This window comes from Aethalodelphis obliquidens, unplaced genomic scaffold, assembly GCF_003676395.1.
Source record: "Aethalodelphis obliquidens isolate GAN/ISIS:26980383/991018 unplaced genomic scaffold, ASM367639v1 scaffold60, whole genome shotgun sequence".
In the NCBI taxonomy this organism is placed as follows: domain Eukaryota; kingdom Metazoa; phylum Chordata; class Mammalia; order Artiodactyla; family Delphinidae; genus Aethalodelphis; species Aethalodelphis obliquidens.
The window spans coordinates 11,766,351-11,792,415 of record NW_020838004.1 but is presented as its reverse complement, the minus strand read 5'-3'; the positions used below and the strand labels follow the sequence as shown (position 1 = coordinate 11,792,415).

At 37.7% G+C, this 26,065-nt stretch overlaps 1 protein-coding gene across 1 annotated transcript; it reads right to left on the bottom strand.

The window, feature by feature from the left end:
- Positions 1-4,725: 4,725 nt before the first annotated feature.
- On the bottom strand, positions 4,726-24,781 carry BIRC2 (baculoviral IAP repeat containing 2). Its single transcript, XM_027087845.1, has 9 exons — positions 24,160-24,781; positions 20,773-22,930; positions 20,578-20,677; positions 16,025-16,103; positions 15,413-15,461; positions 9,578-9,820; positions 6,301-6,555; positions 5,520-5,561; positions 4,726-5,439 (listed from the first exon to the last, which is right to left on the bottom strand). Exons 2-9 carry the CDS (start codon positions 21,671-21,673, stop codon positions 5,246-5,248), a joined length of 1,863 nt encoding a protein of 620 aa, XP_026943646.1. The 5' UTR covers positions 21,674-22,930; positions 24,160-24,781; the 3' UTR covers positions 4,726-5,245.
- Positions 24,782-26,065: the final 1,284 nt, after the last annotated feature.

The window sequence follows — 26,065 nt, the reverse complement described above, 5'->3', positions numbered from 1 at the left end:
GGAACACCTCAAGCCAAACAACCAGCAATACAGAAACACACCCCCACCCATCAGCAGACAGGCTGCCTTAAGTTGTACTAAGCTCACAGCCACCCCAAAACACAGTCCTTGATACGGCGCTGCCCACCAGAGGGACAAGACCCAGCTCCACCTACCAGAGGGCAGGCACCAGTCCCTCCCACCAGGAAGCCTGCTCAAGCAGCAGGACCAACCTCACCTACTAGGGGGCAGACATCAGAAGCAAGAGGAACTACAATCTTGCAGCCTGTAGAAAGGAGACCACAAACACAGTAAGTCAGACAAAATGAGACAACAGAGAAGGAGCAAGATAAAAACTTACAAGAACAACTAAATGAAGAGGAGATAGGCAATCTACCTGAAAAAGAATTCAGAGTAATGATAGTAAAGATGATTCAAAATCTTGGGGAAAAAATGGAGGCATGGACCAAGAAGATACAAGAAATGTTTAACAAAGAGAGAAGATTTAAAGAACAAACAGAGATGAACAACACAATAACTGAAACAAAAATACACTAGAAGGAATCAATAGAATAACTGAGGCAGAAGAATGAATAAGTGAGCTGGAAAACAGGATGGTGGAAATCACTGCCACAGAATAGAATAAAGAAAAAAGAATGAAAAGAAATGAGGACAGTCTCAGAGACCTCTGGGACAGCATTAAACACACCAACATTCACATTATAGAGGTCCCAGAAGAAGAAGGGAAAGAGAAAGGGCCTGAGAAAAATATCTGAAGAGACTGTAGTCGAAAATTTCCCTAACATGGGAAAGAAAATAGTCACCCAAGTCCAGGAAGCACAGAGTCCCAGACAGATAAACCCAAGGAGGAACATGCTGAGACACATATCTCTGGCAACCTGCATCATTTCACTGAGCCTAAATTTCCACATTTACAAAAAAAGGGATAACGAGTCTCTTAAGGTATTAAGGATTAAATAAGGCAATAAATAAACCTAACAAAGATCTGACATTTCACCTATTTGTTCAACATAATAAATCCCATTATGTCACTGATTATTATCATTAGAAGGGCAAAAAGGGACTTATCCAGCAAGAGGTTAAATCCTACTCTCTGATCTAGGTGCATATGAGGATTTGGCTAGTGGATAACATATTAATTACATTACCATTTACTTATACTTTATGCAGTATTTTTACTGAATGCGAAAATGTTTTTATACATTATTAAAACTGACTAGCTGGGGCTTCCCTGGTGGCGCAGTGGTTGAGAGTCCGCCTGCCAATGCAGGGGACGTGGGTTCGTGCCCCGGTCTGGGAAGATCCCACATGCCACAGAGCAGCTGGGCCCATGAGCCATGGCCACTGAGCCTGCGCGTCCAGAGCCTGTGCTCCGCAATGGGAGAGGCCACAACAGTGAGAGGCCCGCGTACCGCAAAAAAATAAAATAAAAAATAAAAAAACTGACTAGCTGAATAAAGCCAAACAAGATAAACTCTCAAACTCAAATAGAAAGTTAATTTTTATGCTGGATGGTAGCACATGAAATTTTCAAAAATATTAATACAGCTTAGTTGGACAATTTGCCTAAAAAGCACATGCTAAGGAGTCAAAGTAGACCCATGTTCAAACTTTATTTTGCAGTTGTTTAAAGGTGCATGGTCCAGTCCTCAAAATGGCTGTTCTCTTGCTCTCTGTACATCCCCTGCTCAACCAGTGCCTGCTTCACCTACACCCTACTCACCTTACTGACCTTACCTACTTGCACTATGTCCCAGCTAATGATTGTTCTGACTTTAGATCAGAACATCTCCACTAAGATAGCTTATCAAAGGGGCAGTGAGGGGCATGGCACCTCTGCTGGTTTCCCTGGTAACTGAAGAGCCAACCTGACATCAATTCGCCTTGTAACTGGTACCTGATGCCATGTCCCGCCCCCTTCTACCAGACAGTGAAATGTCACTCCAGGGGGACCTTACTTCAGACATGGAAAATCCCCCTATCTATTAAACCAGTGGTCCCCAACCTTTTTGGCACCAGGGACCAGTTTCATGGAAGACAATTTTTCCATGGACCGGGGGTGGGGGGAGGGACGGTTTGGGGATGATTCAAGCACATTTATTGTGTACTTTATTTCTATTACTATTACATTGTAACATATAATGAAATAATTATACAACTCACCATAATGCAGAATCAGTGGGATCCCTCAGCTTGTTTTCACTTGCCACTCACTGATAGAGTTTTGATATGAGTCTGCAAGCAACTGATTTATTATGGTCTGTATGCAAAGCTCTCTGCTAATGATGATCTGCATCTGCAGCCACTCCCCAGCACTAGCATCACCACCTCAGATCATCAGGCATTAGATTATCATGTGGAGCACACAACCTAAATCCCTTGCATGCACAGTTCACAGTAGGGTTCATGCTCCTATGAGAATCTAGTGCTGCCACTGATCCGACAGGAGGTGGAGCTCAAGCAGTAATGCAAGCGATGGGGAGTGGCTGTAAATACAGATGAAGCTTCGGTCGCTCGCCCGCCGCTCACCTCCTGCTGTGTGGCCCAGTTCCTAATGGACCACAGAGCAGTACCAGTCTGTGGCCTGGGGGTTGGGGACCCCTGCATTAAACCATTGATGTCTCCGTCACTGACTTTGGGCTTTTTCTTCGGTCTTTGTCTACAGGTGGGGCAAGTAAAGGGCTGGCAGGCCTGCAGGGTACAGCCAAACAAAAGGATTATAGCTAACGTGCTTTGAATTATTTAGCACCTTGTATTAGTTTGCTAGGGCTGCCATTCAAAGTACTAAGTCTGGGTGGCTTAAACGACAGAAATTTATTTTTTCAGAGTTCTGGTGGCTGGAAGTCTGAAATCAAGATGTTGGAAGACGTGGTTTCTTTTGAAGCTTTTTTACCTTGGCTTTTTTTTTTCCCAAGATTTTTTTAAAATTAATTAATTATTTTTATTTTTGGCTATGTTGGGTCTTCGTTGCTGTGTGCAGGCTTTCTCTAGTTGCCGCAAACGGGGGCCACTCTTCAATGCAGTGCATGGGCTTCTCGTGGTGGCTTCTCGTTGCAGAGCACAGACGGCTCTAGGTGCGCGGGCTTCAGTAGTCGTGGCACGCAGGCTCAGTAGTCGGGGCTCGCTGGCTCTAGAGTGCAGGCTCAGTAGTTGTGGTGCACAGGCTTAGTTGCTCTGCAGCATGTGGGATGCTCCCAGACCAGGGATCGAACCCATATCCCCTGCATTAGCAGGCGGATTCTTAACCACTGTGCCACCAGGGAAGTCCTTACCTTGGCTTGCTGATGACCGTCTTCCTCAGGTATCTTCACATGGTCCACTGCCTGGGTGTGTCTGTGCCCTAATCTCTTCTTATAAGGATACCAGTCATACAGTACTGGATTAGGGCTCACATGGTCTCATTTTACCTTAATTACCTCTTTAAATGCCCAATCTTGAAATACAGTCACATTTTGGGATACTCAGGATTAGGACTTTGACATACAAATTTGGGGGACACAATTCAGCTAACAACACATCTTAATTATTAAAAGAATCTAGTAGCCCTGTGCCTGGTACACAGTGAATCCTCAATATAGGTTTTATTAAATACCAGTGTCAAAAATGATTTGATTCCCTCTATGATGGCAGGGAGAAACTTTCTCTCACTGACATAAGGTCTTGCACCAAGACATATGCATTTGGACTTAAATAAATGCATCAACACATCAGGATGGAAACAAAGCAAGAGTCCAGCTGGTGGGCCCCAGACTCTCACAAGCACACCTGCTCCTGGCTTTGCCACACACACCCCCATCAGCCAGGACCTCTCCTGCATCATGGAAAACTTGCTGCAGCTCTCTGACAGACACAGAGCCTCAGACTTCTTATAAGGCCAGGCCTGGGCCCATGGAAGTTTCGTGGAGCCTGCAGGGCAGCTCTCTGCCCAGCAGAGGATTCGGGCTTTCTGGGGACCCAGGCCCAGGCCAAAAGTGGTGAGTGTCCCACAAGTCACAGAAGAAAGGGGCCATGCTGCGGCCAGGGTGGCACAGGACCCACCCCCATGGCCCTTGGGATGCATGCCAGGGCCTTATGGATACTGTTTTCTATAGAACTCCTGCCTATTTTTATTTAACCGTCATTAAAGAGCACCTATGCTCTGTGGGGAAAAAAAAAAAAAAAAAAAGGATAAATTTTCTTTCTTCCTACTATATTCTCTATTTTAAAGGGATCTAAAGGAGTTTTAGGATAAGAAGAGTTTTTAATATTAAACCTCCTTTCCACCTGGCCTCAGATGTCTGCCATAGACCCAGACCTGGGAAAGGTCAAATATGACTGGACCCAAAAAAAGATACTTACCATTGCCTGTATTCCACCTCCTCATCCCACCAACACTTACTCAACAACAAAATGATTAAACTATTTTTTTAAATTCCAATGAAGATTTACATAATTCTATTTGTTAATAATTTTTGATATGGATTTTTAATTCAAATAATATCTATAATATACAAAGCAACTAGACAGATATTACCATCTAAAGGAAATTCTCATAAATCCCATTACTGTTAAAAAAAACACTTCATGGTAATGTTTCATGAATTCAATTTTTTAACTTAATAACTAGCATCTGAAGTGCTTACAATGTGACAGATACTATGCTTATGTACATTATCTCATCCTTATATAACCCTGTGAAGGCTTACAGAAATTACTTTTTAAATCAGAGGAAAAAAATCGATGATGTAGTCTTTTTAAAGACCTTTATTAAGATGTTTCTCACAAATTAGGGAAAAGCTTTTTTACCTGTAAGAGAAAAATCCTTATTTTACAACACAACTGAAAAAACACCAATGAGAATTTGGCAATATAACTGTGATAAACTCCAGAGCTCCTGGTTTCCATTTCTTTCAACTACATTCTAAAGTAGTACTCAAAGCTTTCAGAAAGAATACCAAACCTAGTCACTCCTAAAATGATACATAATAGCATTAAGATTGCTCCTTTAACTCCTCCTGTGTTCATACATGTACAGTAATATAGCTCAAACATAAATCTTACCTTTCATATAAACAGAGGTTAAGATTAAATATTATATATGGTATTCTTTTGGAAACAAGATTACTAGTACCAAAGAAAGCAGAGTAGAACAAAAATGTTACTAATTAAAGAACCAATAATTCCTTTTTTACTTCAGATAGCTTCAAATGTTCAAACAGTATTTTAAATACTTTTATATGTAGGCAACATATAGCCTATTTTTCTTTTATGAGAGAAATGTACGAACAGTACCCTTAATTATACCCCTGCAAATAGGGCATTTTCTTAGAGAAGGGGCACATTCCTGGCATACTACCAGATGACCACAAGGAATGAATACAATAGAAACTTCTTTGTCCATACACACTTTACAAGTTCTTTCTTCTTGCAACCTTCTCAATTGTTCTTCCAGTGACAGACCTAGTAACAACAGAAACTTCCATTAAAAAAAATGAAAGGGTAATATTTCATGTTGGTCCTAAGTCTTAATTTTGTTTTACCTGAAACATCTTCTGTTGGAATATACTTCATATTCTTTTCCACTGAAGAAAGAAAAACATAACAAAGATATCACTCTAATAACTCATTAAAAATATTTTTTTAATAAAAAAATGAAATTTTGTCATGTGCAACAACATGGATGGACCTGGAGTGTATTGTGCTTAGTGAAATAAGACAGAGAAAGACATATACTCTATTTTATCACTTGTATGTGGAATCTAAAAAATAAAACTAGTGAATATAACAAATAAGATAAAGACAAAGATATAAGGAACAAACTAGTGGTTACCAGTGGGGAGAGGGAAGTTGAGGGGAAGATAAGGATAGGGAGACTAAGGGGTTCAAACTACTATGTATAAAATAAACAAGCTACAAGGATTTATGGTACAGCACAGGGAATATAGCCAATATTTTATAATGACTATAAACAGAGTATAATCTACAAAAATTTTGAATCACTGTGCTGTACAACTGGGACTTATATAATATTGTAAATCAACTATATCTCAATTAAAAAAAATTTTTTTAAGGCATCACTCTACCAAATACAAGACTGCTTCATCTACTACCTATTATTTTTCACCTACTATATCCTGAACAACACAGATTCTAGCTATTTATCATCAGAAATTATTTAGCCATGCTACTTGGGTAATAAAAGACTTCACTTTTTAGAACAAGTTAAATGTATAGTTTGCTAATTGAATTCGTTTTGTTTGTCAAACACAAAGATGAACATAATCCCAAGAATTTCTAAAATAACTTTACCAACAAACTCACCAAATAAGTTCTTATATAATGTAGAGTCAATTTCTTGAAGACAGTTCTTGAAGATGTTGGCAGCACCATTTCCTTTAACTAAAATGGTATCAATCAGTTCTCTTGCTTGCAAAGGTATCTGTGTTTTTTGTTTAATAATATCATGTTCCTGTTTATTAATTACATTGGCCTTTAAAAGATTATCCAGGATAGGAAGCACACATGTCAACTGTTGAAAGAGAGCCATTCTATTCCTCCGAATCAAGGACAAATCATCTTCATGTTAGAAAAAAGAAAGAAAAATCCATTAGATTATAAACTGCTCCAACTACACTCATATACTAACAACCAACCCTATGAACAATTCAGACACTAAATAAATAGGAGCTGGAAAAAGAAGGACAAAATTACTCCTCTGCAGTTTAATGTCTGTCACTTGGAAAACTTTCAGAAGATTTAGCTAAGGCATATTATATATAAGTACACACATGGTCTCTGTTTTTTTAACTTATTAAAGTCTATATATTTACCTGTCTTAGAACCCTGCTTTATCCTGCTGAGAGTAAGCAGAGAATTTTAGAGGGCAGTATAAATTTGCAACCTCTGTACTTTGCCCCCATGGAATTACTACTGACTTCTCTTTGCATTATATCACTTTACTTTTATGAGCATTTTCATATGAATTGTCTCCTTTGATAAAAAGATCCTATCAATTAAACAAGGCAGGTATGACTGCTTCTCATTTTCAGATAGGGAGAGACAGACTCACAATATCATTAACTGTGACCTATCCAAGGTCACAGAAAGAATCAGTTATAGAATCAGGTCTCCTTTAGTGTCTTCAACTCCATGTTTAAGAAGCAGTAAGCAGTGTTGAAGAGTTTGAGCTGTAGAGTTAGGACAGACCTAGAGCTCCACACTGGCTTAGCCACTTACTAGCTATGTGCCCTAACCTCCATACACCTCAGTTTCCTCATCTGTAAAATGCAGATAATAATAGTACCTTTCTCAAAGAGTTGTAAGGATTAAATGAGATACATGTGAAGTACTTATCACAATATCTGTCACATAATTAGCTACCAATATTGTCTTATAAAGGTCTAGGTTTGGGCTTCCCTGGTGGCGCAGTGGTTGAGAGTCCGCCTGCTGATGCAGGGGACACAGGTTTGTGCCCTGTTCCGGGAAGATCCCACATGTCGTGAAGCGGCTAGGCCCGTGAGCCATGGCCGCTGAGATTGCATGTCCAGAGCCTGTGCACTGCAGCGGGAGAGGCCACAGCAGGGAGAGGCCCGCCTACCGCAGAAAAAAATAAAATAAAAAATAATAAAGGTCTAGGTTTATAGCAATTAAAAAAGACTCCGTATGAATCAAGCCTAATCTTTTTTAAAAGGCACGAAATCCATTGTTAAATTTCCTACATTTATGGAATATGGGCATAAATTCCTACAGTATTTTTCAAAAAGTTCCTCTTCTGTTGACCATAATATTTAATTGCCTGCTTTCAACCTTAAAAAAAAAAAAGTACATTTCCATATTTACAAGTTTAATGAGAAATAAAAAAAAAGTCTATTGTAAAGTTCTGGGGAAAAAAAAGACCATTTCCTTCACCTTTTACTTCTTTCTAGAAGTCAAACGCTCTATTCATCTCAAAATTATGGAATTCCCTTCTCTGACCACAACTTATATCCTTCTACCTTACTAATTCACCTCACTACTAACATCTGTTCTTCAATCTCCATGTCATTCCCAACTACTAACACAAGAGTTGTCTCCTGGCTTTGCTTACTTCCCATTCTAGTCTAGATGTAGTCAGGTGTCTCAATGATCTTCTCTTATTAGTAACCTAAATTCTTCCTCCCTATTCCTTTTCTGACTTGTTTGCTTATTAAGAAACAATTTCAAATCCATAATTCAAGGGACTTCGCTGGCAGTCCAGTGGTTAAGATTCTGCACTTCCACTGCAGGGGGCGTGGTTCGATCCCTGGTCAGGAAACTAAGATCCCACATGCCACTTGGCCAAAAACAAAACAAAACAAACAACAAAAAATCCATAATTTAAGACTATTCGTTGAACCTTACGAAGAATAAGAAAGTCACAAAACTATGGTGACCAGTTTTATTAGAGTGATTTCATTTAACCTGTGTTTTATTACTGGTTAACAATCTTAAAATCTTTTCACTTTCCTCAGGCCCTTTCTTTCACGAAGCCCTTCCCATTTCCCAAATAAATCTACTTAAAATTTTTTTTTGATGTTCTAGGCACTGTGCTAAACTGTTTTACTTGTAACATCTCATTTGATTCCTATAGCTGCTCCATGCAATTGGTACTGTTATCATCCCCATTTTACAGATGAGAAAAACTGAGGTCTGGTTAAGTTAATTGCCAACCTGGTAACTGACAGAGCCAGGGTTTAAACACAAACCTGTCTCAACTAGAAATCAGACTTCAAACACTGTGTAACATGGCCAAACAATGAGGTTCTCAAACTATTCCTAACATTACTTAAAAGCTTAAACTGAGAAAGTGTCTTCCAACCCAAATGCCCCAATTTACACTATATATGCAACCTTCACCTCTGCTGGTCCTTTAACCCTATCTTCTGCATACTAGTTTCCACAGCTAGTCTATAAGCTCCTTGAAAGCAAGCACCATGAATAGCAAGCACATTATTTGGCACAGGTGCTCATCCTCAATTAACATTTATTAAAGGAATGATTACTCAAAAGACTTGTTTTGGGAGTCTGAGGCTTAACATAAAACTGGATGAATACCAAAATCAGTTCTCTACTATCTTTGGACTGGGCAGGTGCTTCTCATCAAAGCCTAGGATTTCATCATGGGTTCTATTTTTTGCATAAGGATCACTAAGCAAGGATTAGACAGTCAAACACCATGTTAAGAATATGATTTGAAGGAACTTAAAAAAAAAAAAAAAGTAGAAACAAGACAGGCACCCAACTATAAAATCTTGCTTTTTCAAAATAGTTTAAATTTGTTAATGTATGAGGAAGAAATGCAATATAGCTCAAGAAAGGAATTATGCTAAAATCCTCTGATTAGCATAAATCAGCAATCTTCTTGGAAAATAAGCATTCAAAAAAACAAAAACAAAAACAACTGTAGTCAGTGCTTCTCGACTAGGGTGATACATAGTGAAGGGGATGTGAGGCTGGAAATGACTGGTGGCTGTCACTAGCAGTTAGTGGACAGACGGGGATGCTCACTGTCCTGCAACATGTGAGACAGTCCTATGAGCCCTCAATGGAAGTAACGCAGGTGACTAACATTCCCAAATACCTGATGCTGTTTCTTCAGTTTGTCTTTCCTTCTCTTCTTCTCTTTTTTCATCTTCAGCATTAAGAAGTGCTGACACAATATCATTAACTGTTCTGTAATTCTCTCCAGTTGTTAGGATTTTACTCTGAATTGTCTGCTTTACCAGGCTTCTACTAAAGCCCATTTCCAAGGCAGCTTTAACCACAGGTGTATTCATGATGACTGCATCATCTGAAGAACTTTCTCCAGGTCCAAAATGAACAACTAGTTTAAAAGACATGTATTTGTATAAATTCCATAAATATAAAAATACAGAGAATAATGACTATGATACAGTCTTTACTCTAGTACAGATTATATCCTGGTAAGGGAGATGAGCTATATACACCAACTACCTATAACTCCAACAAACGTTTGAACCTGATAAGCATCAAATGAGAGTGTAGTAATAGGCTGTACTTTTAAAAAATACCACTTCCCACATCCTAGATCTACTTAATTAGAGACTCTTCGGGATGGGGCATAGGAATATTCTAAATATTCCTCAAATGATTCTGATGTGCAGTCAATTTTGGAAACTGAGATGCTACACAAATTTAGAAGTGAAAAATTATCTTAATTCAGCTAGAAAAGTGGGGGAAATCAACAAAAACTTCATGGAAAAGATGGCATTAGAGTTTGAACTTAAAGGATGGACAAGACCTTTGAGTGTGATCAGAGAAGCATTTTCTGAGAACAGGGTCAATGTTAGCCAATATGGCACTTCTGTGAAAATTACAAAATGACATAATTCTTCAAGACACTTTACTGCCACCTGCTGGAAAACTGTTTTATAATAAAAATAAATATACAATGTGCATGTGCTCCCTTGCTCAAACATATGTGGAAACCCTGTCTGAAGAGAGAACACGCCAGAACAAACACCTGAAAGATAAGGAGTGAGCTATGGGAATATCTGAAAGAAGTCTTTCAGGCAAAGAGAACAGCAAGTATAAAAGCCTCAAGTCAAGAGAAAAGCTTGATATATTTAAGAAACAAAAAGGTGATGCAAAGTCAGAAATGAGGGTGATGCCTGGATGATGTAGAGCCTTTTGAGGAATTTATATTTTATTCTAAGTTTGCTACAATATTCTAGGAGGGTTTTAAGTAGGGTACTGATAAAACCTGATTTGTTTTTTCAAAAGATGATTCTGGCAGCTCTGTGATAAATTTTAATGAGGTAAAATGGAATCAGGGAGCCCTGTTAGGATTTTATGACAAAAAGTCATAAAATGACGTTATGGCACTCATGGCAGCTTGAATCAGGCTAATAGTGGTGGAGATGGAGAGAAGTGGTAAGATTTGGGACATATTATAAAGGCAGAGATGGAAGGACTTCTAACAGATTAAATATACCAAGTAAAAGGAGGAATCAGGGATGATGTCTAACTTAAGTCAACTTTTGACCTTAGGAAGTGAGTGCCATTAACTGAGTTGGGAAGACCAGAGAAAGAGCAAATTTGAAGGATGAAGGACAGGGAGAAAATGTTTGCTTTGGTTATATTAACTCTGAGACACCCAGTATAAACAAGTAGAGATTTAAACAGGTAGTTAAACAGTCGGCAGCTCAGGAAATGGAGAAATACATTTGGGTTGAATGTTGAGAGGTACTCCATCATTTAGAGGTTTGAAAAAGGAGTAACCACCAAAGGAAATTGTTCATGATCAACCAGGGAAATAGGGGAAAACCAAGAATGTGGTGTCCAGGGCTTCCCTGGTGGCACAGTGGTTGAGAGTCCGCCTGCCAATGCAAGAGATATGGGTTCGCGCCCTGGTCCGGGAAGATCCCACATGCCGCAGAGCGGCTGGGCCCGTAAGCCTGCGCGTCCGGAACCTGTGCTCCGCAACGGGAGAGGCCACAACAGCGAGAGGCCTGCGTACTGAAACAAAACAAAACAAAACAAAAAAGAATGTGGTGTCCAGGAAGCCAAGTGAGGAACATACCTTAAGAAGGATGCAGGAAACTATGATAGCAAGATTGCCGGTTAAGTTGCCCCCAACTTGTACCCCACGCAACAACATTTTAGAATCCATCCAAGGACAAAAGTGCCTTTTGTGGGAGGCTTTGGGATTTAGGTATAAAATTATGAAACCCAAGTGTATTCCAAGACCAAGGAGAGCCATTTTGAGAAGACTGGCCTGTACCAGGCACCTGAATCCCTGACCATGGTCCCAGCTACAAACCCAGAAACAGCTCAGTATCCATCAAGACTGAAAGCAGAAGGTCTTTACCTGCCAAAACCAGTCAATAAAGACTGCAAGCAGCGTTTGCTCCCTCAAATGCACAGACACCAAGGCAAGGCTACATATAAATATCATACAAATCAGGCACATATGACACCATCACAAGAAACCAATAAAGATCCAGAACTGACCCCAAAGAAATGAAGATCTATGATTTGCCTGACAATGAACTCAATAGTCACCTTAAAAAAACTCAACAAAATTCAAGAGAACAAAGATAAACAACTAAATGAAATGAAGATGACAATGCATGAACAAAATCAGAAGTTTAATCAAGAAACAGAAACCACAAAAAAGAATCAAGCAGAAAACCTGGAGCTGAAGAATACCAGGACAGAACTGAAAAACATCAATAGAGAACTTCAACAACAGACTTGCTAATGCAGAAGAAAGAATCAGAGAACTCAAATGGAGATCATTTGAAATTAGCCAGTTATAGGAACAAAAGGAAAAGAGAATGAAAGAATGAAGGAAGCCTACATGAATTATAGGACACAACCAAATGAATAAACAGTCAAATCATGGGAATCCCAGAAGACAGAAAAAAGGGAAGAAAGCTTAAAGAAATAATAGCTGAAAACTTTAGCTCCTAAATCTTGGGAGAGATATGGATATCCACAAACAGTAAGCTCAAGGAACCTCAAGTAAGATCAGCCCAAAGATTACTCCAAGACACATTACAGTCAAAATATTAAAAGACAGAGAAACCATTTTGAAAGCAGCAAGAAAAAAATGACTCCTCATATACAAAGGAACCCCCTAAGGCTATCAGCACATTTCTCTGCAGAAACCTTGAAGGCCAGGAGAGAATGACTTAATATATCAAAGTGCTAAAAGAAAAAAAAAATGCCAACCAAGAACACTGGCAAAACTGTCCTTCAGAAATGAAGGAGAGATAAAAACATTCCAGACAAGCAGAAGTTGAGGGAGTTCATCAACACTAAACCTGCCTTAGAAGAAATACTAAAGTGATTTCAAGTTAAAATGAAGAGATGCTAAGTAACAACATGAAATAAAACTTACTGGTAAAGGTAAATATGTAGTCAAATTCATAACACCCTATACTGTATCTCTAGCACAAGTTAAAAAACAACAATATATTTTGCACAGCAAAAGAAACCATAAACAAAATGAAAAGACAACTCACAGAATGGGAGAAAATATTTGCAAATGATGCGACCGACAAGAGCTTACTTCCCAAAATATACGAACAGCACATGCAGCTCTATGTCAAAAAAAAACACAACTCAATCAAAAAATGTGCAGAAGATCTAAATAGACATTTCTCCAAAGAAGACATACAGATGGCCAAAAAGCACATAAAAAGATGCTCATCATCACTAATTATCAGAGAAATGTAAATCAAAACTACAGTGAGGTATCACCTCACACCAGTCAGAATGGCCATTATCAAAGTCTACAAACAATAAACACTGGAGAGGGTGTAGAGAAGAGGGAACCCTCCTATGCTGTTGGTGGGAAATGTACATTGGTATAACCACTATGGAGAATAGTATGGAAGTTTCTTAAAAAACTAAAAAACAGAACTACCATAAGATCCAGTAATCCCACTCCTGGGCATATATCTGGAGAAAAGCATAATTTGGAAAGAAACATGCACCCCAATGTTCACTGCAGCACTGTTTACAATAGCCAAGACATGGAAGCAACCCAAACATCCACTGATAGAGGAATGGATAAAGAAAATGTGGTACATATATACAATGAAATATTAGCCATAAAAAAGAACGAAATAATGCCATTTGCAGCAACATAGATAGACCTAGAGATTATCATACTAAGAGAAGTCAGAGAAAAACAAATATCATATGGTATCACTCATATATGGAATCTAATTTTTTAAAAATTGATTTAATGAACTTATTTACAAAACGCAATAGACTCACAGATTTCAGAAACAAACTTATGGTTACCAAAAGGGAAATGTGGGGGGAAGGGATAAATTAGGAGCTTGGGATTAACATACACACATAACTATATATAAAATAGATTACCAAAAAGGACTTACAGAGGAAACTCTACTCAATATTCTACAATAACCTATATGGGAAAAGAATCTGAAAAAGAACGAATATATGTATATGTATAACTGAATCACTATGCTGTACACCTGAAACTAACACAACATTGTAAACCAACTATACTCCAATAAAAATTAAAAGAAAAAAGAAATATTTATAGAAAAAAACATAAAAATAAAAAACACAAAACAATAATATTATTAACTATAACTATATTAACTTGTTACTGGATGCAGAATATAAAATGTATGACATCAATAGTGTAAAACATGGGGTGAGAAGAAGTAACACTGTAGAGTTTTTGTAAATGAAGGTAAGTTGTTATCAGCTTAAAATAGACTATTGTATCTAAGATATTTTACATAAGCTTCATGGTAAACACAAAGAAAAAACCTATAGTACATACAGAAAATACAACAGAGAAATTAAAGCACACTACTACAGAAAATAAATCAGAAAGGAAGAGAGCAAAAGAGGAAGAAATGAACGAAGGAACTAAAAAAAGTCAGAAAACAATTAATAAAATCATAATAAAAAGTCCTTATATATCAATAATTACAATACCAATAATTATTTTAAATGTAAATGTACTAAATTCTCCAATCAAAAGACACAGAATGGCTGAATGGATTAAAAAAAACCCACTAGATCCAACAGTATGCTGCCTATAAAAGAATCATTTTAGCTTTAAGGACACAGAAAGGTTGAAAATGAAAAGATATAAAAGGTGTTCTATGCAAATGGTAATCAAAAGTAATGAGGAATGGTTATACTTACATAAAATAAAATAGACTTTCAGTCAAAATCAGTGACAAGAGACAAAGATCACTGTATGTAGTGATGAAGGGGTCAACTCATTAAAAGTACACAAAACAAAACAAAAAGTACACAAAACAATTGTAAATTTATATGCAATAAACATTGAAGCATCTAAACATTTAAAGCAAATATTAACATAACTAAAGGAAGAAATAGAGAGCAATACAATAATAGTAGGGGACTTCAATATCCCACTTTCAAGACTGGCTAGATCATCCAGACAGAAAGTTAATAAGGAAAAAGGAGACCTGAATAACACTATACACTAAATGCCAGATGTGGCTAAAATTAAATTATAACCAGAAGACATATTTCCTATCCTTGCACTAAACTACTACATACCTGGCAAATACCTAATATCTAGCCCAATTTTCAAACCATGTGAACTGGGTCTTTCCAAACATGCTAGCTTATACAAACATTTCCTCTTTGGAGGGCTTATTATTTGCTCTTCTCATTTGGTATTCCCTGAAGTTGTTTTTCTTTTGCACTTGTCTTGTCTCTCCAGTGAGAATGTCAGCACTTTAAGAACAAAAACTAGAATACTTCCAAGAATCCTCTAAAAATGTCATGAATCTTAGTAGATACATAATATTTATTAACTTTCTAGCACTTTTTTCTATGACCTCAGAAGTCCTTTGTTTACATACTTTCATTCTTAATATTCTGACAAAAAAATCCTATCCTATATTTGGAATATTTTCATACATACTTGGTGGATCAGCATTTTCATCTCCAGGAGTATCTGAAGTTGACAATAGCTATGAAACAGTAGAAAAAAATAATAGATAAAATCAGAAATCTCAAACAACCTGAACATAGCAACATTAAGTTTATCTTAATTACTGTATACACGCTTTTGAAAACATACTTCAATTTGCTATGTTTTACTTTAATCATCATAAAACATTTCCTTATACATCACCCAATTCCAAATTAGAATTCAAGTATTTCTCTAGTTTCAAGAAAACAGGAAAAAGTATTAATGGTTTCTCATCCCACTTAGAAAGTCATATTTCAGCTGAATCACTCTCAGAGACTCCAAACTGCTAACAAGTTATTTTGTTTTTCTCAAAAATACGGAGGAGACACTAAAGCTCTTCTCCAACCCCACCACAAATTTGTACAGTGGCAGGTTGAGTGATTTTTCAAAAAAAAGGAAAAAAGAGTCATTTTTTAAAAGCCCCTGAACAAACATGTCCATTAAGATGGACACAAAACATGTAACTATAATTGAGAAAACAGATGTAATCGTCACTTCTAATCATATTTGTAATTATTATCTAGGAGAACTCAATGTTGCCAATTATAAAAACATATTTACCTGTTCAAGAAGATGAGGATACCTAGCTTGAATCTCATCAACAAACTCCCGCCCTTTCATGCGTATCAAGAACTCACACCTAAAACGTAAGAGGAAAAATTTTTAAGTTCTTTTATAACAAAAATATAATCTGATTACTCTAGAAAAGTGGCTTTCAAATTATTTGATTGTATCCCAAAGTAAAAACATTTTACATCACAACCTAGTACATATACACATCTAACAGGAACAAAACTCTCATACAATATTACAAATTCTTACTATGCATTGATGCATTGTGATATTTTGTTTGATTGCATTAATACAATCACAACAATAAAAAGGTCTGGATCTCAAAGGAGCACAAGCTAAGGCTTGAAAAATACTGTTCTAGATAATTTACTTTGGGGACTTAACATAGCAGAAACTTTAATTTGCTATTCCTAAAATGTGATCTTTCACAAAATATCTGCTAATCTATCTCCATTGTCCACTCTACCATTATACTTAACACAAACCCTCTCTCTAAAAAATAGAGAATCAAGTATTTTCATCTATACCTGTGACAGTGTTTCCCAAATACTTGCTTTCAAACTACTAGAATTTCTCAATGGTGTTCCAGGAAGTTCATATAACATGTTTCTGTTTCTTCCCTTTTGTTTTTTCAGCAAACGGTGCTAGACAACTTGATAAAATATGCAAAAAACAAGCCTTGATTTATGTCCATAGTATACACAAAAACAAACTAAAAATGAATCATATGCCTAAATACAAAACCTGTCAATTTAACTTCTAGAAGAAAACACAGGAGAAAATCTTTTCTTTTTCCTCTAATTTTTATTTTATTTATTTATTTTTGGCTGTGTTGGGTCTTCGTTGCTGCATGCGGGCTTTCTCTAGTTGCGGCAAGCCGGAGCTACTCTTCGTTGCGGTGCACGAGCTTCTCACTGCAGTGGCTTCTCTTGTTGCGGAGCACGGGCTCTAGGCACGGGACTTCAGTAGTTGCGGCTCACGGGCTCTAGAGCACAGGCTCAGTAGTTGTGGCACACAGGCGTAGCTGCTCATGCATGTGGGATCTTCCTGGACCAGGGATTGAACCTGTGTCGCCTGCACTGGCAGGCAGATTCTTATCCACTGCACCACCAGGGAAACCCTAGGAGAAAATCTTTCTGTCCTTAGGTTAGGTAAAGATTTTTTAGCTAAGAGACCAACAGCACAATCCATAAAAGATAAAATTGATAAACTGACATCTTCAAAATTAAAATCTTCTGCTCATCAAATACACTAATAAGAAAAGGAAAGACAAGCCACAGACTGAAACGCTGCAAAAGACATCTGATATAGGACTTGTATCCAGAATATATTGAAAAGTCTCGGAACTTAGTAATGAAAAAAAAAAAAATTTAAAAGAGACACTTCATCAAAGAAAATACAGTTCCAAGGATGAAGAACCCACAGATACAGAGGGCTGACTGTACTATGTCATATGAGGGACTTGAGCATCCATGAATTTTGGTTTCTTGAGGGGAATCCCTGGGAGTGTCCTGGAACCAATCCCCCACTGATACTGAGGGACAACTGTATATAGATGGCAAATAAGAAGCTCACCATCATTAATCATTAAGGAAATGCTAATTAAAATCACAGTGAAATACCACTACACATCAATTAGAATGGTTAAAATCAAAAAGACTGACAATACCGTGTGTCATTAAGAATCTGGAATTCTTAGAGGTATCATACATTCCTGGTGGGAATTTAAAATGGTACAGCCACTTCAGAAAACGATTTGGCAGTTCCTTCTAAAGTTACAATAGAAAACAAAACTTGCCATCCAACCCACTAATCCCACTCCTAAGTACAACATTTACCTAAGCAAAACAAAAACATATGTTCACAAAGGTTTACTAATGTTTAGAGTGCCTTTATTCATTATTGCCCCAAATGTCCTTCAACTGGTAAATGGTTAGATTTAGTAGAGATCATGTAAGCATGCTCAAGACTCAAGTTCATCATGCAGAGAATACAGCTTTTCATTGTTCATGATCTTAATATAGTTCTAAAGTATTTTTATCCTGGGACTGACTAACTTATATTCATAACGACTAAAGACAGGAAGTATAATGAACATTGGCTGCCCCGTATTTCCCCCTTCTCCAATAAATTCTATGAGGACAGAGATTTTTGTCTGTCTTATTCACTGATATATTCCCAGCATCTAAAATAGTGATCAGGGGGATATAGGGAAATAGGTGAAAGGGATTAACAGGTACAAACCTGAGTTATAAAATAAATAAGCCATGGGGATGTAATATACAGCATAAAGAATATGGTCATAATATTGCAATAACTCTGTATGGGGACACATGGTTACTAGGCTTATCATGGTAACAATTTCATAATGTATGCAAATATCAAATCACCATGTAGTACACCTCAAACTAATATAATATTGTGTCACATATTTCAATTTAAAAAAAAGATATTAGAAAGGAAAAAAAGATCCTCATGATGTCTGATTTCCCATCATTACTTTCAACTACTTATTCCTAGGACTCTTGCCTTCAGACAATGCTGTTACTGTCATGAATTATCATGCTCAATCGAAATGAAACCCAGTATTCTTCCTGGTCTGCTGCAAAATCTGCATTTGTCTGCCTATTCATTTCATTTTCAACCTCATATGCAATGGTACCACAATTTTTGCCTTTCACTTTAATTTGGTTCTTCTTTCTTTTGCTTTGGCTTGGTTTTTTATTTGATTCCACACTGTTGTGTAAATACCAATACTGATGAAAAACAGAAATTCCTTTGTATATAGAAATGTAAACCCTATTACCTCTTCTTCCAAATGATTATTACTAAAAATGTTAAGAGGGAAAAAATAAAATAAAACAGTATCCAGTAGGCATATAAATATTTAATTAATGAATAAATTGTGTTAAAATACAGTGATAATGATTATCCACTTTGGTTTTTCATTTTCTGAGATTAAAGATTATCCACAATTGAAATCTGTTGCTTACAAAAAGCACCACTGGCCTTTTCCCTTACTTAACCATCTAAAACAAAACACAAATTACAGAAGTAAACTAAGATTTTGTTTGGTTTTGTTTTATAAAGGACAAAATGTAGCAACTGAAACACTGGAATTGGAAAGCTGTTTCTGTCTTTTTAATACAGTATTAAATTTCAAATTATATGTACATACTCTCATAGAGCCAAGCACAATCAAATCACTTAAAATTCTGACAATCAGGAATTCTCTGGTGGACCAGTGGTTAGGACTCGGCCCTTCCACTGCTGTGGCCTGGGTTCCAACCCTGGCTGGGGAACTAAGATCCCGCAAGCCATGTGGTGGGGCCAAAAATATAAAAAGAAAAGAAAATACAATTCTGACAATGGAACATGCTTTTTTCCTACAATAATAATTTAAAGTAAACAAAATATGTATCACTTTTGAGAATTAAAAAGTCACAATTTATCTTGATACATTATGAATATTAAAGAGGTTCAAGAGATTCCTCATTATTGTGAAAGGCACTCACCAGTCAAAACATTACCTACATGATGTGATTCCACTTTTATATAAAGTACCTAGCATGGTCGAATTCATAGAGACAGAAAGCAGAATGGTGGTTGCTAGGGGCTGCAGGGACGGAGGGATGAGGAATTAATGAAATGAGTACAAGATTCAGTCTGGGAAGATTTAAAAAAAGTCTGGAAATAGATGGTGGTAATGAATGAGGAATAATGTGAATGTACTTAATGTCATAGAACTGTATACTTAAAAATGGTTAAAATGGCAAATTTTATGTTAGGTACATTTTACAATTTTTTTAAAAGACCATATTATCTATTTCAACTCCCTCATTTTACAAATGAGGAAAGGATCAAAGGTGTCACATGACTTGTCCAAGTTCACATAGCTACTCAGTAACAAAAACAGAATTAATTTCTAATTCTATTTCCATCAACAGCACTGCCTCTAAATTCTTTCTAGGCTATAGTAAAAAATAGGACATAGTGGGAGAAACAGAGTGACTAAAGGGAGATATTTGACATATCTCCCTTGACAAGATAAAATTGTACAGAGAAAAAATAATTTACAATTATAATCAGACTTAATACTGATTGTACAATCAGCTTTTATTATATGCATTTTTGTATTTATCCTTTTCCTAGATCCATTTCATGTCCCTTATTTTCCTTTTTCCTTCTTATCTTTTTCTTACTTATCTCCTTTTTGTTCTATTTTACATATTTTTATAATACTTAAGTCTTCTTTAAAGCAAAATGGAAAACATAAATGAAACGTATGGCCATAACTGTAAGTGACTCATCAAGAATAAGTTAAATTATATCCTGAATACATGGCTTACAAAAGAAATCATACAACATTCTACAACATTTTGTACCAAAACAATTAACGTTACAATTTGGTGTTTTAAAAAGGCTAATTCCCTAATGGTATAAAGAAGCTTTGTTATATTGAAATGTAAACTTAATCATTCAAGTATGCCTACTCCTTTTAAGCACAGAATTTGTGTAGAAATACCTTTCAAAACAATTACCTTGGAAACCACTTGGCGTGTTCAACCCATGGGTCATCTCCAGATTCCCAACACCTTAAGCCACCATCACAACAAAAGCATTTGACATCATCATTGCGACCTAAAGAAAACACAATAATAAAACTGAATACATACGTGTCCTAATATATAAATCAAAATGAACTAGATAAAATGTATAGCTATACACTTTCTTACCCACATAATAGAAACCAGCACTTGCAAGCTGCTCAGGCTGAACTGGTACAGTTGAAGGCCAGTACATAAATGTTCTCAGTCGAGCTGCATGTGTCTGCATGCTCAAATTTGAAATGCTAAACCTCAGCGTTTCCAGAGAATTTTCCAAAAATGGACAGTTGGGGAAATGTCTCCGGTGTTCTGACACAGCATCATCCTTTGGTTCCCAGTTACTTAGAGTCCCACCACAGGCAAAGCAGGCTACTCTATCTCCAGGTCCTATATAATAAAAGCCAGCTCTTGCCAATTCTGATGGTGACAAAAAGGTTAATGGCCACATCTGGTAAGTAAGAAATCTCGCTTCTTCAGTACTCATGGCATAACTGTAGGGGTTAGTCCTCATTGGGGAAAAGTCTTCAACTGCTCTAGAATTAACAGGGTTTGGTGAAAGGTTGGAATAAGAACCACTGAACGAGCTACTATGTTCCAAAGTAGGTAATAATGAATGTGTAAAATTGTTTCTCATTGAAGAGGAAACATTTTTAGAGGTGGATTCCAGACTAGTAACAGAAACTAGATTCTGAATAAAGCTACAGCTAGGATACAGTTGTTTATGCTTTTCAATAGGATTGTCTCCTTGTTTCCAGTTATCCAGCATCAGGCCACAACAAAAGCATTTGACTTTGTCATTCACACCAGTGTAATAAAAACCAGCACGAGCAAGACTCCTTTCTGAGACAGGAACACCAACGGGGAAAGCTGAATATGTAGACATTCGGTAGAGTTCACATGAAAAGTCGTATTTCATTTTCTGTTTGTTGACGATTGTCCAATTTGACAAGATCGTGCTATCTTCCATCATACTCTTAATTTTTTGATACAAGGGATCTGGGAAAAGTCTTTGGGAGGTAGTTTTGTGCATGAGTCATTTTACTTTTTGACTGCTAAAACCCTTCACATGACAATTCTCTTCCCTTCACATTAGATTTTTTCCATAAAAAAGAATCAAATGATAGGCCCCTACTTATGGAAAATTCACTACACCTTCTTTACTGGATTTATACCTGAGTTGATACTCAGGTAGGATGAATATCTCTCCTAAATTACGAAGATACTATTTAATACTTTCTGGGATTATATTAACTCAAATGTTATTTGCTCGTTATTTGGCGTAATACTGACCTAATAGCCTGAAAGAAGTTGACACACCTCCAAAAATATGCTAAGACTCCTTGACTTTTCAAGGAGGTTTATATTCCAAAAATTCTAAACAAGGATAGAATACCTAAATTATGCCTTTAATTTGCTTTCGGTTACAAGCTACAAAGCCGGGATATCAAGCCAATTAATGACTATGCTACAAGAGGAAAAAACTATATGCGGGCTTCTTTCCCTATGAGCACTTTAACATTTTTTTTTAATCTTCTTTTATTCTAGTAAACAAGAAGAATTAAAGTTTTCATATGGTCACATTATCTAAGGGCCAATTTCACAAAGTTTATCATCATAGTATTTACTTAAGAAGGTTAAACTAGCTTCAGCTAACAACTTTTGGAGATGTCAACACCTACAAGTGTTGTTGAACCTAAACCAGTTATACTGCGTACAGTGTCAAATGAAATGAATTTTGCTTAAAACTCACAAACTGCTAACTCTTCTTTGTTAAATATTGTCTGTATTTGTTTCCATTTCCTGCAGCATCATTATTATGTTGTCTTTCTTCCTAACTTTGCCTACCACTTTAGTATACTTGATCAAATGAAGGTATTTTCTCCATAAACTAGTTAACCATAAAATTTCCACAGCTGAAACTTCTTACAAAAATATTAAATAACTTGTCTTTCATTTAAGAATCATGCATCTATAATATCATTCATTTTGTAATTAAAGGTAAATCAATTTATCAAGATACAGCTTGTCCTTTCTAGTGTTATCACAAATGCCTAAGGTACTGTATTACCAACAAAATTACTGCTCATGCATAATAAACCAGTAATTAACTCTACTAGCCTTCTTTCTGAAAACCCTTCATATTTTAAAAGTATAATTCATACACAAAATTACACTCCACAGAATTCAAACTATATCCCTTTATAAAGTTTCTGAGTCTCCATAATAGGATTTATTACTGCAGGGGAAAAAATGAGGGGGAAAAAGTAGACTCTTCAGGGCTGTATATCTGAAAAGAAAAAACAAACGCTATTTTAGAAAACTATTTTCACGATGAATACAATTTATATTCTTTTCAATTTATTCAGTAAATTCTAAAAGTGATTTACACTTTAGATAATACAGCTTCATTCCAGCTATTTGTCAACAAAACTAATTAGAAAAGTTTTTAATCAAAATAAATGCAATATACTCCCCGTAGCACTAAGAATACTTTTTTTAATGCACAACTTTGAAGACAGATGGACACAGAAACATATTTTGGCCTTGGTCTCCTCCCCTCTTCTGGTGACAACTTTTAATAGTTTAAGGATAATATCTCTGGCAGTTTGCTACAGGCAAAGGGGGACTAGTGGTGAAAGAGACTGCACCCATCAGCAACAGTGCAGCAGTTATTTAGATGGCATAATAGACTGTAAAGTTATTTTTTAATGTCAAGTCTCTCCAGGACTAGGCAAACTGACCAGTGAGATTAAATGCATCAGGAACCCACCCATAAAACCCTACAACTCTACAATGCCCTCACAATTCCAAAGCAACAACCACAGAAAACAACTTGAAAACAATATACAGTAATGGCTTGTGAAACACTGGCCTTGGGAATGTGACTACTTGCATGAATGCTTTCGTTACACCAGAACTTGGTGTCCTATCTTTACAGATTTTTATCTACAAGCACCGTACAGTGGATTTGCCCTCTTTAGGCAAACTGTGGCTTTGGGGGTTGAAGGCGGGAGACAAACTGCAAGGGAAAATAAGAGAAACTATGGAATTTACCTATTAATTTCCCGGAGCTATTTCTCACAATACACAATAGACCACTAAAGCGGCAGAGCGCGGTTGCAACTATCTGATACAGGGAATCTGCCGCCACACAACTGTCTCCGTTTGAACATACTAAACAAAGGAATACCGAGGGTTAAGTTTAAAACCCTGCAAAAACTTGACGAACATCTTGGTCAGAGTCCAAGGGCCGGAGAAGTGGGCGGCGGCCAGAGCAGACTTGCAAACAGGTCAATTGAAAAAAAATTATTTTCGGCACCAAGTCTTGGACCTGGAGCTTCCGAATTAAACAGCCTCGGCGAGAGTGAAGAGAACAGAGAGCTCGCTGCGACCCCCGGCCTCGGCTCCCGGCCCTGTCTTCCCTCACCCAACTGCAGCCTCAGGGAAGCGGGCCCCCGCGGCCCGAGCGCCCCTACCCGCCTCGCGCGGCCGGGGCCCGGAAGGAGCTGCACTCACCGCTGGGCCGGCGTAGCAAACGCGGGAACGGCGCGGCAGTCTGGATCCTCCACAGCCCCGCGAGCTGCTACGCCGACAGAATAAGAAGCCGGACGGCTCGGCTCCGGTGCTCACAAAGCCCCCCGCCCGCGCAGGGCCCACGCCAACGCACAGTGACGACAGCGCGCCGGCCGGGATCGCGTCATGCCGCGCGAGGGCGCCGGGGCGTCTGCAGGCGAAGAGTGGCCCGAAGCGGGCGCTAGGCCGTACGCAGTCTGTTAGCCCGCGGGGGCGGCGGGGCCGGGCGTCCCCTCGGCGTTCCAACCTTTAATTTCGCCGCGTGAGCACTTTTGACGTTTCCTTCCCTCGCCGTTCCTGACATTCTCCTGAGGGGGACGTGGCGAAGCGTGAGCCGTAGATTTTGAATCGCGGGAAGCCCTGCGGAAACGCCCCAGCGCGGGCGGTGAGCGTCTCCCCCGCGTCACCCGGTTGGGGTCTAGCCCCAGCCGGATTCCTCTAGTGGGGCCTCCCCTCGGCGTGGGTGACCGCGTCGTCCGGGGGCGGAGTCAACCCGGCGGCGTTTCGGCTTCGGTTAAGTGAACGGTTGTAACCGTTTTCCTCAGCAGCTTTGTGATGTCAATCTTAAACAGCTGGCCGTGAAAATGGAAAAAAGACGAGTGTTGGAAAGCAGAACAGCATCAGAGGATTAATTTTGAAGCTTTGATTTTATAGTCTTTTGGGGAGTATATCTATTTTATAATCAACCACTGTATCTTTTATTTTTAAACTTTTGTTTTTCTGTTCTGGAGGCGAATGCACTGACGAAAGTGTCCTAATTTCAGAAGCTCATCACTAGCAACGGTTCGGTGCTTCAGGCCAGGCTTCACTCCCCCTTTTTTTTTCCTGAATGTGACTAGGATGGAGTGTATACATTCATATACGTGTGTATATATAAATCATACGTGAACCACAGAGGAGCCCTGTATCAATGACATGTTTAACTAGTTAACTGATAGAAAAATTGTAAATACAAAATCTTGGTTTTCCTAGTCAGGGACCGTTTTTCTCCCCCCTCTCTAGCAGTGCGGTGAACACAGTAAATATTTGCTGCATTGCAGCGAGAGAATTTTTTAGTTTATGTTCCGTGAAGACACTCTTTGTCAATGAAATCAGATGTTTTCTTCTTTCAGGGGAACTCCAGGGGGCAAATATTTCAAAAACTTCCAAATAACAAGCCACTTAATTAGGCAGCCGGGGGAATTCCAAAACCCTGAACCGTTTCCCATTTCCTGTCCCTGTCATTTCTGCATGCCAATCAGTCACAGAATAGGGCTTCTGTTCCAGTGTTAATAGTAAAAAGAAAGTATTTGTAACAGTTTGTGATACAGAGAAAAGAAATGTCATGGCTCCCAATGACTAAAAACTTACAAATATGCACATGAGTTTTGATAGTAGTTCAGTATGTAGTTCAAGTTGCAATTTCTGGGAAAGTTACGGGACTTTCTTTTTATGTGTGGGAAAATATGTATTAGCAAGAATTGTTCGTTCTGGATTCAAGATTATTAAAGATTATTTCTCTTTTTCAGTTCTTATCCTTACCAAAAAAGTATAGGGGAAAATTCATATTTCAAAAACTCGAAGTCCTTATATATTTTCCCCAAGAAACCACGTAATAACATTCAGGTATAATAAATACTACTTTATAACTTTTAATCCTATATAACCTTGTAGTTGAGTGTTAAATTTATTCAGTTACCCACTTATTCAGTTAATCTTTTTCATATTTCCAGTGTAGAACTGCTGGTGATTTTTAAAAATAAGTTGTGTTTTTCTGCTGAGGTTACTATACTAATATTTTTCACATTTATGTAGAAAAATATTTACAGGATCCAAGACAATTTGAGGAGGAATATAAGACTGAAGGGGC

What these genes read in the sequence shown, in the direction of transcription:
- BIRC2 (XM_027087845.1), bottom strand. Translation starts at nt 21,673, where the DNA reads ATGCACAAAACTACCTCCCAAAGACTTTTCCCAGATCCCTTGTATCAA. An exon ending in TGCTGGTTTCTATTATGTGG is followed by an intron (nt 20,678 to 20,772) that starts GTAAGAAAGTGT and finishes TGTTTTCTTTAG; the next exon opens with GTCGCAATGATGATGTCAAA. An exon ending in TGAAAATGCTGATCCACCAA is followed by an intron (nt 9,821 to 15,412) that starts GTATGTATGAAA and finishes CTTTTAAACTAG; the next exon opens with TTGTTCATTTTGGACCTGGA.